General features: G+C 44.8%; 1 protein-coding gene across 4 annotated transcripts in view; it reads left to right on the top strand.

The window, feature by feature from the left end:
• Nucleotides 1–18,094, top strand: part of CRHR2 (corticotropin releasing hormone receptor 2) — a 142,373-nt gene that overhangs the window by 85,571 nt on the left and 38,708 nt on the right. For all 4 annotated transcript variants that reach the window (XM_082280295.1, XM_082280296.1, XM_082280297.1 and 1 more), the window contains one exon: nt 14,982–15,099. In XM_082280295.1, coding sequence (XP_082136421.1) covers nt 14,982–15,099 — 118 coding nt within the window. The remainder of the gene's footprint in view (nt 1–14,981; nt 15,100–18,094) is intronic.

Below are 18,094 nucleotides of genomic sequence, written 5' to 3' on the forward strand. Positions count from 1 at the left end.
TTCCTGTTTCATTACATGTTGTCCCTACCCAGATTCTGGGTTATGCACATCTTCATCACACTTACCTCTATAAAGTGCCCCAAGGACAAATCAGTTTAAATAATCACCTTATATTATTTGGGGCTTTTTAAAATCCTGTTTCATTTTGGATGGAAGAAGGTACAATGGAATTGGGTGAAAGGAGAGAATTTAGGTAATTCCTGGCCAAAAAAATACAATCTGATAGCTCCTCATCTTGACCTAAAGTAGAGATCTGCCAGTTCCTTGTTCCTGCCCCTCTCCATCCACCTCACTCCATGAGTCCCTGCTGAGGGTGAAAACAGACGAGACCTTCAGGAAGATTCCAGTTTTACATCTGCTCCTTATTTTTATGCTTCTCCCTCATCACCTGCTCGATTTTCCTTTGCTCTGTCCGTGCAGGTGGATCCCAAAGGCAGCCCTGTCTCAAGGGGGAGGCTGGAGCACAGCTGCTCTATTGGAACATAACTGCTAGGAAAGCTTTGGGATGTCGCACTCTGGGGGTTTTAGGAGCAGGTGGAATGTTTGGCTGGCGTGGCAAAAGGTGTTGCTGTGGTGCTCAGCTGGTCGGGAGGGTGTTCTGCTTTTGGAGATGAGCTTCACCATCGCTGGTGCTGCCCCAGCCCAGGGTGCTTGGTCCTCAGTTGTGTTGAAGTGGGAAGGGGAGAGAACAGGATCCAAACCTTTTAATTCCAAATTTATCCTGTCACCTTGTCCCCCACCTTGTCCCCAGCTTCATTCTTCCTCGGTTCCTTAAACAACTTCATCCTTCGTTCACAACCTACCCTCCATTTAGCAGAAAAGTCCTTACTGCCCTAAACACTGAGGAATCACACAACTGTTTTGAGGTCTCAGACGTAGCAGGAGGTGATGAAATCATCTGCCATTTGTGTCCATGAGACCCCAACACATCTGGGAAGGGATGAGAGCTCAGCCAGGGCCCCCTTTTTCCTGTGAAGACCCATTTTAGCCTTGTTTTCTCCAGTTCTGTCACATCTCAACCTGTGCAATGACAAACAAGCCAGTAAACATTTCATTTAGCACCTAAATAATAAAAAGTGAAGGACAGGACTTGATTTTTGCTGGCACACTGGCTGAATGCCAGTGAGTCATCAAGGCAGCTCCTAAAGGTCGAAGTCAACTTTAATTTCTCAAGGTCTAAATGTAGGTGGTCTTAAAATTGTGAGAGCTGTGCTATCTGCAACACCAAACAAACTCACAGACAAAAATGAATACACCAAGAAGGAAAAAGAAAGAATTTGTGCACAAAGTGTGCTGTTGAGGTGGATTGATCTCCAGTGCAGGACCTGGAGAGATTTGCTCAGGGCCCTTCACTTGGCATTGTTGAATGGATCTGCACTGCTGGGAATCTCAGAGTCTGTTTGTTCTCATTAACAGTCAAGGTTTTCTTCCTCCCTCAGGTGCACACAGGCAGCTCCCACTGACTCAGCCTCATTGTCCCACTGAATCACAATCTCACACTGCTAAAGCAGAAATTTTCCATCGGAGGAATCCTGCTGTCAGTAACAACAATCAAGCTGAAGGAAAAAAATAACAATAATTAAAAAAATATATAAAGGATTAAAATGCTTCTTTTGAATCACATTTTTCCTTTGCTGTTGCTGACAATGCAGAAACCCAAATTGCTTTGTCCTGGATTTTCCCTTGTCACTGTGCTGTTAGAGCAGCCTGTGAGGTGGAACGAGAGGCCTTTGTAAAAGTCCTGACTTGTTATCAAACAAAGGTTGGCAGTGGCCAGCAGTGACCTGAGTGGATTCCATCAGATGAAGTTTTATTTGTGCAGTGGTTATCAAAGAAGAAGTAGGGGAAGAAAGGTATTTGTTCTGGGAAGCATCTATGTCCCTGCTGAGTTTTGAATCCAATAAAGGACGGTGCTGACAGGAAGATAGGCTGGAGATTAAAAGTGACATGTCCTTGCTGGATAAAGGCAGCTCTAAAAACAACCAAACCCACAAACATTGTCATAACATCTTTTGTCACTGCTAGGGTGGCAGTGAAAGCAAATTGAGGTTTTGAGGGAAATTCTGCTTTCCTGTTGCCCTTAAATTTAGCTCTATTTCCCCAGTAAAGCATCTGAATTGTTTTTTCTCATAGGCTTGAGGCAGTGTCCCTGTTCTTTCTTATGATTACATACAGATTTCCTAAATCCCACATATTATTTCTCCCCAGAAGACTGAAACAGTTTTTCCTAGAACAATATAGCCATTTTTCCCCCTTTTTTTCCCCCTAGCCATCTCCTATCTACTTTCCTTTATCCTCCCCTGTTCCAAGCTCCTTTGAATTGCCTCTTACTCTTCAGTCTGGTGTGCAGTTGGCAGGATTGCTGCTGCAGGCCTCTGTTAGTGAGAATGGAAGAGTTTGATTAAATGATCTGTAGAAACCTGTCAGGAGAAATGTAGAGTATCAATAAGGGACAGCTTTCATAGAGCAGTGATCCAACACCTCTCAGAACCTGCAGGCTGAGGATGTCTCAATCAGGGAGGAGATCTGTGCAATTACTTCTGGTTTTCACTTAAAAAGGATGAGATTTCTGACGTGATTAGAGCAGAGCAGGCTCCAGATCTAAGGCAAGATCCTTTCTTGTGGTGGAACAAGAAGAAAGAGCAAGTCCCAGGTCAGGACATCAACTAACAGAGTTCATCTCAGTGCTCCATGCCCCCACCACCTCATCTCCTGCCTTCCCACCCAGCCTAGTTCAGTCTATTCCATCTGCCACGTGGAATAGCAGAGCCTTCATTAATGACTCAGGCACGTGGCAATTTGTAAAATTCCCCATAACTCCTGGGGCAGGGTGCGTGCAATGGCTGCAGGTTTGAAGACAGCTCTGTCCCACCCTGTCATAGTCCACAGTAAAGTCCACAGAGAAAGGCAGGAATGAAAATGATGGAGCTCTGTAAATAAGAGCGAATCCAATGAGAGGGCCATCTTCGAATACAAAACATCTGAAGTGTCTGTACTGCCTGAATCCCTGTGAAGAGTCTCATCTGATGAACTCTGATAAAGGCCAGAAACACTTCTCCTATTGATTAACCTCAGGCCATTGTCTTTGCTTCCCACTGCCTTTACTCGCCCCCTCTTCATCTCACATCTGTAGGACTTGTTCTTTAGACTCTGTGTATAGAGCCTACCCCACACAAAAAAAAATAAACGGAGAGCAGAGCCCTCATGAGCTCCTGGAATAATATCAGTAATTAAAAGTGTGCCTGGAGAGCTCTGTTCTTAAAATGTGAAAGGTTTCATAAGCTGCATCTGAAATCGTGGTATTGTAACCTCTCACAATGAGAGCCACTGAGGAGAGTTGTTGCTGCCTATCAATACATCACCACTGGATAAACATTGGAAACTGAAGAGCTGCTTGCAAACAAGGATGGTGTCAGTGCAAGAAGAAATGGATATAGGTGTTCTACAGACAGATTTGTCAGTGAATATGAAAGGATGACTTCCAGCCCACAGAGCAGAGGGGTCCTGAAGCAATGTGGTAGAGGAAGAAATTTAAGTTGGAGTTGAACTGGAGTATCAGGAATTTATAAAATGCTTTTACTCAGTTCCTTTCTTGACCTGAGATTTGGAGGCCACTCTTGTCCTGTGCTAGAAATATGTTAGTGCTGGTGTATTTCTGTTGCTGCCAAGATTTTGGCTGTGAATCTTTGGAGATGGACACGAACTTGTTTGAATTCTGATTATAGAACTGCTCTTAGAAGATTTAGATCTATGTTGACTGACAAGCTAAAACTTGTCTGTGTTCTATTTCTGATGATGATGGAATGGTTTTGGGAAGAGTGGAGAAAACCTTGCAACTTTTCCAAGATTTCAGAGAAAGGAGGAAAGCAAAGTTGGGTCTTTGCAGTTTATATATGAATCATGCTTGGGAGTGCAATTTGATTAAAAAAAAACTACTTCCTGAGCCATCTCTGGGAAGGAAAATCAGAGAATATGTTTTCAAGGTAATGTTTAGAGTTATGAACTGCAGATGCACCTGCAGCTGTTCAAGTGCTAAATGGTTCCATTTCAATTTTCATCCCTGGAATTGCACGTGCAGGTCCCTCACTAACGCCACAGTAGTTGTTCAGCACTCAGGAACCTTCTCTTCTATCTAATCTAAAAGATGATTTAGGTGCTGAAGCATGTCCAGGGAAGGGAACAGAGCTGGGGAAGGATCTGGAGCACCAGGAGCAGCTGAGGGAGCTGGGGAAGGGGCTCAGCCTGGAGCAAAGGAGGCTCAGGGGGGACCTTGTGGCTCTGCACAAGTCCCTGACAGGAGGGGGCAGCCGGGGGGGTCAGGCTCTGCTCGCAGGGAACAGGGACAGGACAACAGGAAACTGCCTCAAGTTGTGTCAGGGGACGTTTAGATTGGGTATTAGGGAAAATTTGTTCCCAGAAAGAGTGGTCAGGCATTGGAACAGGCTGCCCAGGACAGTGGTGGAGTCACCATTCCTGGAATGTCAAAAGGCACGTGGATGTGGCCCTTGGGGACAGGGTTTAGTGGTGCTGGGTCAATGGTTGGACTTGATGATCTTGGAGGTCTTTTCCAACCTAAATGATTCCATGGTTCTGTGAATTCTGCTGCTTCGCATTGCTCTGTCAGCTAATACACAAGACATGGGAGAGGTGAAAGTTTCTGTCACCCCTAAATGGGCCATGGACACTCCTGGCAGCATCTGGGCTGCCTCTGCCTATTAGGGGAATGGAGCTTCCCTGGGGAGGTGCCCAGACTGAGCCACTGGACACATAACCTACTGCCCAGTGAGCACCATGAGGCTGAGCAATTTAGACCAAGCACAGGAATGATTATTTGGAAGGTTTCCAATCTTTCCTGAATTCCTGGCCAAATGCTCCAAAATAATTAAATATTTCATACCATGTCTTGGTGTAAATGAGGCCAAGGAGAGTGTGAACAGCAGCATCAGCAACTCAGACTTTCCTCCTTGGTTTATCCCCACAGTATCTGCAAATGTAGATAATGTAATCAACTTTGCTAACTGTGTAATTGTATTAAAAGAAAAAAAAAAAGGCATAACCTTTGAATTCTCTAGCTGGTCATTTAAATTAATTTTGTTTCAGATTTTTTTTTTTTTGTATAATTCCACAAGGGGATTGTGAATGAGGACATGATGTGCACTCATATTTCCCAAACAGTAGTTGTCAGCCAGATCAACTACCCTGAGCTCTCAATGTCTGTCTTCTGAAGTCCTTCCTCGATTTGTGCAATCCAGCTGCAGTGGTCACTCTCCTTGGAAAACACTCACCCTTCCACCGTGTGGACTGATAACTACAACCCGTCAGAAAACCTGAGCTGCAAGGTGTTTTCTGCTCAAAAAGATACTTTGCAGCCCTGTTTTCTCTTTGTACAAAAATTACTGATACCTGACCACCATTCAGCGAAGCAAATTAGAGCAGAGTCCTAAACCTTTTTTTTCAGCCACAATCACAAGCTCCACTAAACGAAGTCATCTTTATCATTACTGTGAAAATAACTGGAATTTCCTCCAGTGAAAGATTTGATGGCACAGTCAAGGTTGAAGCTGTGTTCTTGGAGTATTCAGGGGCTGGGTTTCAGTTATCCCTTGATTAAGCAGTGAGCACAGCCAGTCAGGGGCTGCCCTGCCTGTCGAGTGTTGTGTTGGCTGCATCCTTCCCACCCCAGGAACATTAGTGCTGAAAGCCTTTGCATCTAAAGCAGGCAGGATGCTCCATGTCCTGGGATTAAAAACAGGCTTGAAGGCAGGAGAGTGAAATTTTGGGAAAGACAGATGCACAGATGGTTCCACAGTGGGTTTATTTTTAGGGTCTCTGCACATCCTAAATACTCATGGAAGCTGCTGCTTCTCCTCTTCACCTGAGCATTTCACTCCTGTCCTCGTGATAAAGATGTCACTTCCTTCCCGGCTTTTATTCTTCCCTTGCAACTGCCCCTTGCTTTTCCTGTGGGAATATTTACATTCCCCCAGGCAACTGCCACCAAGAAACTGATTTTTCCTGCCAGCCTCTCCAGCTGCTGTTCCCATCTGGAAGCATTAGGAATTCCAGAATATGTGCACTGATTGAGCATGGGGGAAAACCGTGGGGACCTCAGGGGAGGCTTCCATGTGCGTGAAAGCAAATAGGCCCTGACAGGCACAGAGGCTGGGAAATAACTTGCTGTTAGGTATTCTTCCCACTCTGTGCCATTTATGGGTTTGTCCACGTGCTTTGCCTGCCCTAGAAAAGACTAAAGAGGGGAAATAATTTTTTAGGTTTTGTCCATGATTCTCCTTCTGGCGTGTTCCAGTCACAGAATGGGAAGGGCTCTAGCAAAGTGCACTCCTGTTTCTCCTACCAACTGTTTTCACAGAGACTTTGGGACAGCAGTCCTAATTAAACATCATTATTAATGGAATACTACATGAATTAATAGAAGGTTTCTACGCTTCTTTAATAAAGTTTTCATTTGCAATTATTTCTATGCAGATGATTCAGCTAATTCAGCAAGCTTTCAACCACACTGGCACATTATTATGATTGTTAATGGTAATTGTTTGCCTCATGTTATGAATCAGAAAACAGTAGCTCTGTGCATCCCAGAGGAAAAATACCACTGTATGGATAGAGTGAGAGAAAACCCAATAAATCAACAGAAAGCTACTTCGAGTTTTACCAGTGCTATTTATAGACGTCCATTTCTGAATCAGTGAGGCCACCTCTACAGAAAGAGTTGATGTGGTTTTCTTTCTGCTTTTCCAGATCTCACAATTCCGCAAGTCAAAAGAATGGGGTTTCTATTTCTCTGCTTTCTCTGTCGAATCACACAATTAAGGTCATTTCGTGGAAATAATTAGCAGGACGTCCTCTCTCTACCAACAACCAGAAGCTCTTTCTGCCCACCCCTGACCCAGGCTGCAGTCAGCTGCTGGAGAATTTCACTTTTTTCCCCCTTTGCTGCTGTTTTCCTTGGAAGCCCAGCTCTGACACCCTGCACACGAGGCAGTTCAGGATGCCAGTGGTAGGAGATCGAGTCAGGGAACAGCAGGTCTGTTCTCAGATCAGATAAAGGGGTTGTTGTGGGGAATTTCTCACAATACACCTGGCTCTTGATTTATTCATTAGGAAGGCCAAGGAGAAGCATGTTGGCTTTCACCTTAATTGCTTCTTCATGTCCAGCCTGCTGCAGAGCTGAGCCGAGTGCTCTGTGTGTGTGGTGAGAGGGAGGCTCATCCCAGAACCCAGATTATCTCATCTGGTTTGGCCAGCACAGCCAGAGCTGGGCTCTGGGACTCTGGATTCACTGGAATACATGCATTTTCCTATAGACCCAGAGAATCACTGAGGCTGGAATAGACCTCTAAGATCATCAAGTCCAGCCATTGCCCCAGCACTGCCAGGTCCACCACTAAACCCTGTCCCCAAGTGCCACATCTGATTGTTTTTTGAACATTTCCAGGGATGGTGACTCAATCACTGCCCTGGGCAGCCTGTCCAATGCCTGATCACCCCTGCAGTGAAGAAATTTTCCCTAATATCCAATTTAAACCTCCCCTGGTGCAACTTGAGGCCATTTCCTCTGGTTCTGTCCCTTGTTTCCTGGGAGCAGAGCCTGACCCCCACCTGGCCGCCCCCTCCTGTCAGGAGTTCTAGAGAGTGAGAAGGTCCCCCGTGAGCCTCCTTTTCTGCAGACTAAACACCCTCAGCTCCTCAACTGCTCCTCATCAAACTTCTGCTCCCGACCCTCCCCCAGCTCTTTTACCCTTCTCTGCACAAGCTCCAGTACTGTTGGCCCCAAATTCCTGTAAATATAAAACAAGGCACTTCATAACTTGGTGTCCCATGAGAGTGTGCTGTCACTTGCTACACTCCTCTACCCAAAGCCTCACATCATCAGCCTTTGAAACAGGTTTGGTGTTACATAAACCAACCCATGATGACAAAACCACAAAATTCTCCTGGTAACACCGTGCTTGGAGGCAGGTATTGATGATCTGCTGCTCTTCCTGTTTCTTCCTTCAGCATTCCCTCCAGCTGGAAGGATAGAGGAGAACAGTATTCGTGCTCCTGATTCCTAAACCAGTTGTCTGGGTCATGAGGACATGAAAACATGAGGGCATCTCTGTACAAACCCTCAGCAGGACTCTCGTGCATCAGGCCCTCATCAGAATCTCCTGCCCTGTCAGGGGGAGGTTCTGGATACCATTCAGCAGGGAAAGCTCTGGTTCTTCAGAAATCATGAGGAACCAATGAACCCTTTCACTTCCAGAGCCAAGATGCCTCCAGGGGCAATATCTTCTCCCTCCACATCAGAAACTGTCTGTCCTTCTGTTCTCTCCTCAAGGAAATCCTTTTCCTTCCACCCCCTCCTTCACTCAGGGTGACACACAACCCCTGAATGTGCCTCTCTGACCTGCTTGCTCTATTTCAGGCAGGTATTTCCTGCCCAAAATCTGCTGTCAGGCACAGCCAGAAATGAAATTTCTGCATGAACTGTGTGACTCCAGGGCGCAGCACCAAGCACTCCTCCCAGCTTGCTCCCACAGCCCATGGGCAAGCAGTTTCCTGCTGTGCAGATCCAGGATTTTTCTGTTCCTTCACCTTGCAGCTCCCAAAGGACAGGAGGGGGTGCAGTTTTGAGGAAATGCCTCCACATCCAGCCCTTGGGAAGTGGGCAGACAAGCAGAGAAGAGGAACCCACACAGACATAGGGGTTCTATTGTGAATAACAGGTTACGAGCTCTTCAATCCATCATGTTAGTGGAGTAATCCATGGTCTGACCCTGGTGAACATAAACCACAGAAGGAGTCCTGTGACTCCTGTGGGGAGTTGGGGCCACCAGCGAGGTCATTTAATGCATTTAAATGTGGTCTCTGAGTCAGGAATATCTTCTGACTGCCAGAAGCCAGGAGGTAAGAGCAAGGAACAACTTGCAATCCAGCTCTGCTGTTTCCAGTGCTCTTTCCCAAATTAATTTTTACTGATCCCCAGAGGGACCGAGTCCCAGCCTAAATGGCACATTGGTCTGAGTGAACATGGAAGTTCTTATGTCTTTATGTTCTGGCCTCTTTAAGTCTGTGGTGACTGAATTGCTGCAGCTTCTCTATTCCATCTATCCTCAGACCCATGCACCAGGGAAGAGCTAGAGGAAAAGTCCAGCCAAAGCCCTGGCCAATTTTCTTTGTCTGAAAAGGATTAGAGTAGGAAGGAAATACAGGAGATAATTAATTCCCCCTCAGTGGAAGCCCATAGCCTCCGTCTGTGATGCCTTGTGACGTGCCTGCCTTCGGGATCTCTGGGGTGGTGATTTGTGCTGCTGTTCTTGGAAGCTTGCACCATTCAGCACACATCAAGGCTTGTAAAACAAGTGGAAATGGCATAAACGATGTTACCTGACATGGAGAGGAATAGGAAACCTCCTATCGTCAGATCTTTTGGGCTAGGGGACTCTAAGTGGCTCTGTAAGTCACAATTCCTTCCCAGCAGTGCTGTAATTGTGTCCAGAGCAGCAGTTCAGCACCCAGTCCCCTCAGCTCCCATTTCTCCCCTCTCTCACATGACTCTTTCCCCGTTGAGAGGCAGCTCTCTGCTCTCTGTGCTCTCATTTTCTTCATGTTGCCACTGCCACAACCCCCAGATTGTGACATCCCCCTCCTGAGGTAAGAACAACCCTAAATTTCTTACCTCCTGGATTTTGAGGGAATTCATTCATGCCAACCCCTGTGCCTCCAGGGAAGCTCAGTTCACTAACTTGTAACACAGCTTAATGGGTTTTAAATTCCACCACCTGCCAGTTGCAGCATGATGGGAATATTCTTTTTCAGTGCTGCCTGTGAGGGCAGTTATTGCTGCTCCTGGAGCACAGTCTTGGTTACTTTTCCACTCCACAGAGCAAAGCCAGCAATTAATCAAGGAGAAATGAACTGTGGGGCTCATTGTCATAGAAGACTGATATGACTGTTTTAAGTTTTCAAAATGGGACAGGTCATTTTCATGAATAACAGGAGTATTTATATTTAAATTAAGGCTTATAAATTTAAGCTACCTTCTATCTACAAAGAGCCAGGAAAAGACCTGGGGAGGACAAATGACTCCTATGAGTATTCTGAGGTTTTTTCCTCAGGCTTTGAGATGAATATGACAAGGTCAGCTTTGTCCTTTCCACAGACATTAGCTGTGCTGCAGGTCTCCTGTTGTTCACCACTTTTGTTGCCCAGTTTGGGAAATGTCCTTTGTTCAGTGCCCACCTCAGACTCCAGCCTGGCTGCAGAGATGAATTCTGTGCACAGGGTGAGCTGCTGAGCCCAACAGAGCAGTCTCACGTGAATAAAGCCTGGAGTGAGGAGACCCTTACCCCAGTACCCCTCCAGATGCTTTACACATACTGAATTACAATAACCCCACTCTCCAGCAGTGCCTGAAAATGAGAGCAGCTTCCTCTGGAGGCTGCCAAGAGAGTGTTCTCTTGTGTCATCGACTGCAGCCCTGCACTGCTGTGCCCTGCAGCCTCCACACACTTTATTATCCTGCTGATTCTCCCTCCCCACCACAAACCTGACACAGTCATTTCTCAAGCTTTCCCTGCCCTTCGCTGTGAATTGCATTCCTGCCACTGTGATTTCTGTGCTGGTGGTAGTTAGGAGACAGAACCACGGGCTCTGGGCTCTTTGTGAACAATAACAAACTTTCAGCCTCCAACTGGGACTCTTATTAAAAAAAATGAAAGGGAAAAACAAAACAAAAAGAAAAGGCAAAAGGTTAAAACCATTGTGTGCCTGGGTTCGCATCACTGTCTGAGCTATTTAAAAAGGTCTGTGGCACTTTCAGACATCTCTCAGATTATCTTTCATGGTTCTGTTATCCCCAAGACGGGAAGCTTTTTAGCAGGTGAAAGCATCTATTTACCAGCCAAGCTACACACACAGTGTCTCCAAAAGGGAGTGAGGCAGTGGTATGAGGTTACTTGTACCCAAAATATGGATTTTGCTAAAGGCAGTGGGACAGGAGAGCCAGCTCTCCCTGCTTCATGTCCAAAGCCAAAGCCTTCAGGCTTCATTTTGGTCAATTTCAGCTGCTGACCACATTTATACTTTACTTAATTTTACACCAGGAGTACAACTTCCCTCAACAAATGGGGCTTTTGGAAAAGAAGGAGTGTTTTGATAATTATCTGTATAGATCGGGAGTTTCCAACACAGACCCGACCCTCTTGCTCTGGGTCCTGCACAGTGTAGTGGTTTGGTCCAAAATACTCATTACTGTTTATCTGCTGTGAGATAAGAATTAGGAGAAATGCAAAGCAGGCACCAAACTTGAAAGAATATAAAGAAGTTTATTAACAGACCTAAAAGAGGAAAGAAAAAAAATTATACCACCTTCAGAACTCTCCTCCTCCCCCCACCTTCCTCCCTTCTCCCACTGACAATGTAAAAAGACAACCCTTGAGATGTTCAGTCTGTTTATCACTGCCATAATAACCTTGTTCAGTCCATTTAGAAAGAGAAGTCTCTTCTTGCTCATGCTATGAAAACATTATCACAACGAGACAGCCGCCCACTTCCAAATATTGTTCAGTCCATTTAGGAAGAGGAGTCTCTCTGCCTGCGTGTGAGTCCTTTCCCCCAACTTGCAGCTTTTCCCACAACTGCTTTTGAGGGTCCACTCTTGAAGTTTTTTGGGGTACAATTTTAAGGTTGAGCCGTTCAGAAACAAAAACAGAGGCCCTTCTCCTTCCCTGGGAGCAAAGGGTCTTCATCATCTTCATCGTTAGGACTATCTCTGGGAGCATCTCTAGGGACTGAGGTTTTCTCCTTTCCCGTTTGGAGCAAAAGTCCTCATCTGGTTCATCTCTCCCTGTCCAAACTTCTCATGAAATTACAGCTGCGTCAGCATCTGCCTATCTCAGTGCAGGTGCTTTTGCCTACGAGTTGAACACTCCACCTCCCATATCTTCATGAAATTACAACAGGATACTCTGATATATCATAGCTTCACAACAGAATTTCGGCTTTAAGCATCTCCTCTCTCTCTTCCCTCAGGTTTTCAGCTCTTCACAGCAGTAAAAGGGTTAATCTCACCTCGGCCTTGCAGCTTTGCAGCTGGAATGTTGAATTTTTCTTATCGCAGTGGAGAGGGGGGAGAGCCGAGCCGCTCCGGCTGCCCACGGCAAGGCAGTGGGGGGGGTTCCACGGCTGGAACAGGTCCATGGCTTCAGGACGGCCGTGGCCCGGCCCGGCCTGGCCCGAGCAGGGCCTGGCTGGGCCCGCTGGCCCCCACACGGGGCCCGCAGCCACCTGTGCCAGCGCCGGAAACGAGAGAGAGCTTGGAGGGGGAGTTTGCCTATTCTTAAATGTGGATCACAGAGGCGGTCACAACTTTAAGTGGCTTAGAGAATTGTCCATATTCAAACTGGCCAGCTGATAGGTTCTATCAGGTCCCAGAGGAAACTGTAAGCACCCCTTAGCAAGGACATCCCTTCCGGGACTATGCTTGCTAACCTATGACAACAGACATCACTAAAAGTCTGAAGGATGCAGAGTGATGGGCAAAGAATACAGACCAATAGGAACCAAGAAGTAGTAAGGAGGGCAAAGACCTTACCAGCAAATAAAAACATAGAACCATAGAATTGTTAAGGTTGGAAAAGACCTTTGAGATCACCAAGTTCACTGAATTTGTCTTAAAACACAGAAGACAATGAGTTTTTGATGACTGGGATCCTCCTGGGGGGAAAAGCTCTTGTTAATGAACCAAAAATCTACAACTCTTTATTGGATCCTGTTTGCCTGTGTGCCCAGTCCAATGTCCTGCTGTAAATCTTGTGGCAATAAGATTTCCCCTAGCCACATTTAGTGATGTTCCAGCGTATGGGATGATTAAAATACAGCTAAATGGATGCCTGCAGCAAGGATTTCTTCTTTCTCCCCCCACTCTTTTATCTTACCTTTGCCAAGAAATACATTCAGGTGGCAAGCGTGCCTGATTTGTTTTGTTGTTAGAGCTCTCAAAAGCAATTAATTTCATCTCAATACCTCACAGTTTGACCTGAATTTCCTTAGTTTTAGTCCCCTGCCTCCTTCTCTCCCTAGGAGCAACATTTCAAACTCATCCCTTCATCTGCTAATCCTTGACCTGGAGGGAGTGAATAAAACATGGAGGTGAAGAGCAGCTGCAGGACATTTATGTGCAGGATGATCAACAGAGGACAGACCTTAGCAGGATGTTTCAAAGCCTGTCTAGAGCCAGGTGGGCTCCTGGGGCTCAGCATGGGCAGCTTGGTTGCCTCATTTCTTAGAAAGTCAAACCCAGCTGAACCTCAAAGCCAAAAAGCTGAACCTCAGCCTTTTGTTAAAAGTGAAATTCTCGAAGTGAGACGTGTCTGACATGTCCAAGAGCAGCGTTTTGGGAGTTTGTAAGTTAAGTTTGTAGCTTAAATAAAAGAGAAAGGGTCTGAGCAGCTGGAGATTTGTTCTCCAGATTAACTCATCGTGAGTTACTGAGGCGTTCAGAACCAAATACCAGTTTCATACTGGTGGACTGAGTTGGTAAACTCAGAGGCTATTTTAACATGGCTTAGCAGGGTTATACCTCAGAGCGTTCTCTCTGTAAGTATCTCAGATGTGGGAGGTCTTGTCTTTGGATTTTTGCTGGATTGCTTGAAAGCTCTGAGAGATTTGTGAGGCTGAAGGACATAACAGAATTTCTTCTGGCCCTACAACTGACTAATTTAGTCCTAGGAAAAGTGCAATGAGTGTTTTATGGTAGGAAAATAGTGTTGTTAAGAAGAGTGGCTTGTTTGCCTTGCAAAAGACCTGAGGCAACAAAAATTTGGTTACTGGATTGTGCCTCTCTTTTTGCTGTCCCTGGGGTGAGCTCAGTCAGTTCCAGCTGAGCAGCTTTGAGCCACTTTCTCTGTTTGTCCCACATTATCTGGCAGCTTCCTTGGCAAGCAGGGAGCCTGATACGGCCACTGCCAAATCCCAGGAAGTGCTATGGCTGTTTGAGCCTCTGTGGAAGTGATTTTCCTAAATGGAGTGGTTTGCATTTAGCCAAGAGATCATTTAATTGAAGACTCTGTAACTGCAGCGCTGTAGCTTGGCACTGGCCATCCTTTACCAGTTCACAGAGAATCAGAAGAGAAATGTTCTGGTCTTAAATGACTGAACCTGTCACGAGTTACTCTGTCTTGCTTCAGTGATGCTTTGGTTTCTGGCAGTAGCATCGTGCACTGGCTGCCACCTGGAGCCATTTCCAGCAGCAAATATATTTCAGATCTCCCCTCTTTTGCTTTATGGCACTGTGTCCCAGCTTGCTGTAGCTCATATTTTACATTGTGCTCATAATTTACATCGCATCTGAATGGGAGCTGGCGAGGGACTGAAAACTGACACAAATATTTCCTGATGAAGGAGGATGTGCAGCTCTACCTCGTTTAAGGTACAGCCAGCTAAGCCCAGGACTGAAAACCAGGAAGTCTGTGCTCTCCTGTGGCATTAATTCAAGCTCACACAGGTGAGCCTGTTCAAGAACTAACCAAATGTAAACTATTCTAGCTTTGCCACTCCAGCACAAATATTTGTCACAGAATCTTCTGTAAGCAACTCAGCAGCCTCTAGGGCAGCCTGGTTGTTCAGAGGCTTTTCTATCAATTCCAGTTATTCTAGAGATGGAGGGAAGGGGAGCAAAACTAATAACCAAGGGTGAAATAACAGCTTGAATATTGGATTTTTTTTCTCTAGTAGATCCTGTTTCACTTGTTTGAATTGATTTTTGTCAAAGGGAGCTCCTTGTGTTGTCCACTCAAATTGTTGTACATGGCTTTGCAGAAACACAAGCCTCCTGTCTCATAGAGTAAGAGAGGGACTGCAGGGGGATAAGGCATGCAATGAACAGAATTAAGTAGATTGTTTTACAGAGTCATTAATGTGTGTGTGTGTGTATATATTCACTGTATATGTTAACTTGAATGTGTTTCCCTGCTCAGGAGTATCCGATGCCTGCGGAATATTATCCACTGGAACTTGATCACCACGTTCATCCTGAGGAATGTGATGTGGTTTCTGCTTCAAATGATAGATCACAACATCCACGAGAGTAATGAAGTGAGTGCTGGGAGGTGGCAGGGCCCTGCCCTGGAGTTTGGGGTGTGTGGGAGCCCAGAATACAGAGAACACTTCTCTGCCTGTTCTGAAGGGTTCTATCCCTCTGGACAACACCGTCTTTGACCTTCGTCCATGGCCTCTGGGAGGAATTATTGCCTGGCCTCTGGGAAGAGTTAGAATCTACACTGGTGTGAATTAGGTGATAGAATACTATGTAAGATTGTCACAGGGTGAAAAATTTAGAGGTTTTGGGTTTATTAATATAGTAAATAGATGAAAGCAAAAAACTTCAAAATGGAGGATTGTTGTTGTTCTCCAGACCTTCTGCTTCATCTACTCCATATTCTGCAGTAGAAGTGGTCTGGGATGATTGGATAAAGAATTCCACAGTTCCTGCCTGGGTGATTAGATAATTTATTAGACATTGGTAGAAAAGTGAAAATATCTTGCATTTTAAGTTTTCATTGTTTAATTTACCTTTAAAAGGGCTGTGCAATCTTGATAATTCAGCTTTTCCTGCATTATCTGCTTCATGCTATGTCTGGGTCACGTCAGTGGCCTGTACTTTCTAGATAAGATTTAATGAACAACTACAGAAGAAAGAGAAGGCTGAAAGTCCTGTTCGTCTCTGACTCCTGGCACAGACTCTAAAAAGCCTCCCCCATCAGGGGAGACTCAATTAAGGCATAGACCACGTCAGGGGTGCTGAGTTTGTTGGTATAAATATTGCAAGGGACACTTATCCACGTGCTCAGAGTGACTTCCATGCTTCCCTTCATTTTAATGTCAGCTGGGCACTCATCATCCTTGATTAGCTCTTCAGACGTAAGGTTTGACATCTGAACTTCAGTCCCATGCTCTGGGAGAACAAATAGAGAAATCATTAGTGCCCACATAAAGAAGATGTCCGTGCATAAATCTCTATTATTATTCATCCAGATGCTCCTTTGAGAAAATGGAAATTCTGTTAATTCAGTGTTCGCTCTGTCTGTGTTTCTGGCATTCTCACACTCCAGAAGATGGGGGTTTATGAGCTTCATGGTCAGTGGTTTCATGCTGTGTGACTTGCTCTCATGACAATGCTGCAAATCTTTATTGAGATTTTTAGTTACTTAGGAAAAATCTGTTGGAGACTGGCACTCAAATACCTTTTAAAATGTGAGCACAAAGTGACAATGGAAATATAAACCTGCAAATATAAGGACAGGTCATCACATGCCCCAGTTTTCATTAACTCATCTTTTCTCTGCAGCCTTTTTGGGAAAGGTGCTTTATACAAGCTCGGTGATAACTTCGTTACATGATTGTGGGATAAGTCAGTCAAAATAACACCACCAAAATGAATGGGAACATCATTTATTCTAGATATTCATATGATCTTTTCTGTGCTGATCAGTGGAGATTAAATAGCACAGATACAGCGGCATCAATGTGGAAATACTTTGCATGAAGTTTATAATGCTTACAGAAAATTCCAGAAGGAATTGGTTATCTGGAGCCTAATGTGGGGATCAAGAATCCTCAGTCAAATAAACAGAAAGGCTCAAACTAATGAGCTCTGCAAATCTGGTTTACTATTCAATGTTACTAAATCCACAATTCCCAAAGGACTTGCTCAAAATTCATTTTATTCTGGTCTCCTATGGAAGTCAGGCAGGGGGAGTTTTCACCACCGTTATTTGTATTTGTCTGTATCTACCAGAATCTTCCCAATCCATAGGCCAGTTCCTCTCAGTTCTGACACAGGAAAAAGTGACTTGGATATAATTGCTTTTTACAATTCCTGTAAAAACAGGGAAGGGAAAGGGAAAGGGAAAGGGAAAAAGAAAGGGAAAAAGAAAGGGAAAGGGAAAGGGAAAAAGAAAGGGAAAAAGAAAGGGAAAGGGAAACTTAATTTGGTTTAAACTTCTGAAAACAAAATGTTTCATCTTCTTCTGGGCTGTTTTGGGGTTTAATCCTATTTTAAGGGTGAAGCCAAACTAAATTTCAAATATTAATGAAATAATACAGTAGTGAAAGCTTTAACACATCAAAGGATTTCTTCTTTTTATTTCCATTCCATAAACAGAAGCAATCACAACTTGTGGATGGGCTGTCATTTTGTAATTGTGCTTCTTGCCCAATAAATTCCTAATCCTCAGAATTTTACTGGGTTTCATGGTGCATCTGCTGCTCTGTTGGCTGCCTGGAGACCAGCAATATCTCCTGCATGTGAAGGCTAAGATAAAATTAACTGAGGGTCAAAAGTTTCAAATAATTATGCAGAGTTAATTAAAAGGCTGGAGAATGGTGAGACCAAAATGACCAAAATCAGTGATAGCAGAGAACCCAGGTAATTAGAGTTGTGCTTCAAGAAATACATTCCATGTATGGTAAGAAAGAAGTTTTCCCAGACTTAGGTGAGTAGCACTGTGGAAATTACCACCAGTTCCTTGTGATTTATGGCTGGGATGTTCCCATCTGGAGCTAATCGTGCTTCCCACAGCTGTGCTCTCACTGCACAGCCATTCTGAGGAGAGGCCTTTACTGATAGACCAAAAATTCCTGTTGAGGTTATGGCAAAATTCAGAGGCGACCCGTGGCATGGTGTGACTTACAGAGTGTAGTACTGACAGCAGGAACAGAGGGGATAAAGTGACTGGTGAAAACTTGCCTTTAAAGTATTTTTTTTCTAAATATCAGTGGTGCTCCTTCCTTTCAGTGGAAAGGGAGCAAGATTGTGGCACTAACAGAGATCACCTGTGGTCAAATGAGCTGCAGCTCTTGGAGGCTTGTTCTGGAACCTGAATTTTCCAGACGTGTTTAGATACAGCAGACCCTGGTCGAAGCCAGCCTCAGCAGAAGGTCTCAGATGGAGCTGTGAGTTCCTGTCAGCACCTAAAATACTGTGATTCCAAGCCACAGGATAAATCTGCATCCCATGAATAAATTCTACCAATGATTTTTTTAAGGGGATAACAACATATAGAATCTCTTAAATGTTCTCGCCATGATT

This window comes from Coloeus monedula (genome assembly GCF_965178545.1).
Source record: "Coloeus monedula genome assembly, chromosome: 1".
NCBI lineage: Eukaryota > Metazoa > Chordata > Aves > Passeriformes > Corvidae > Coloeus > Coloeus monedula.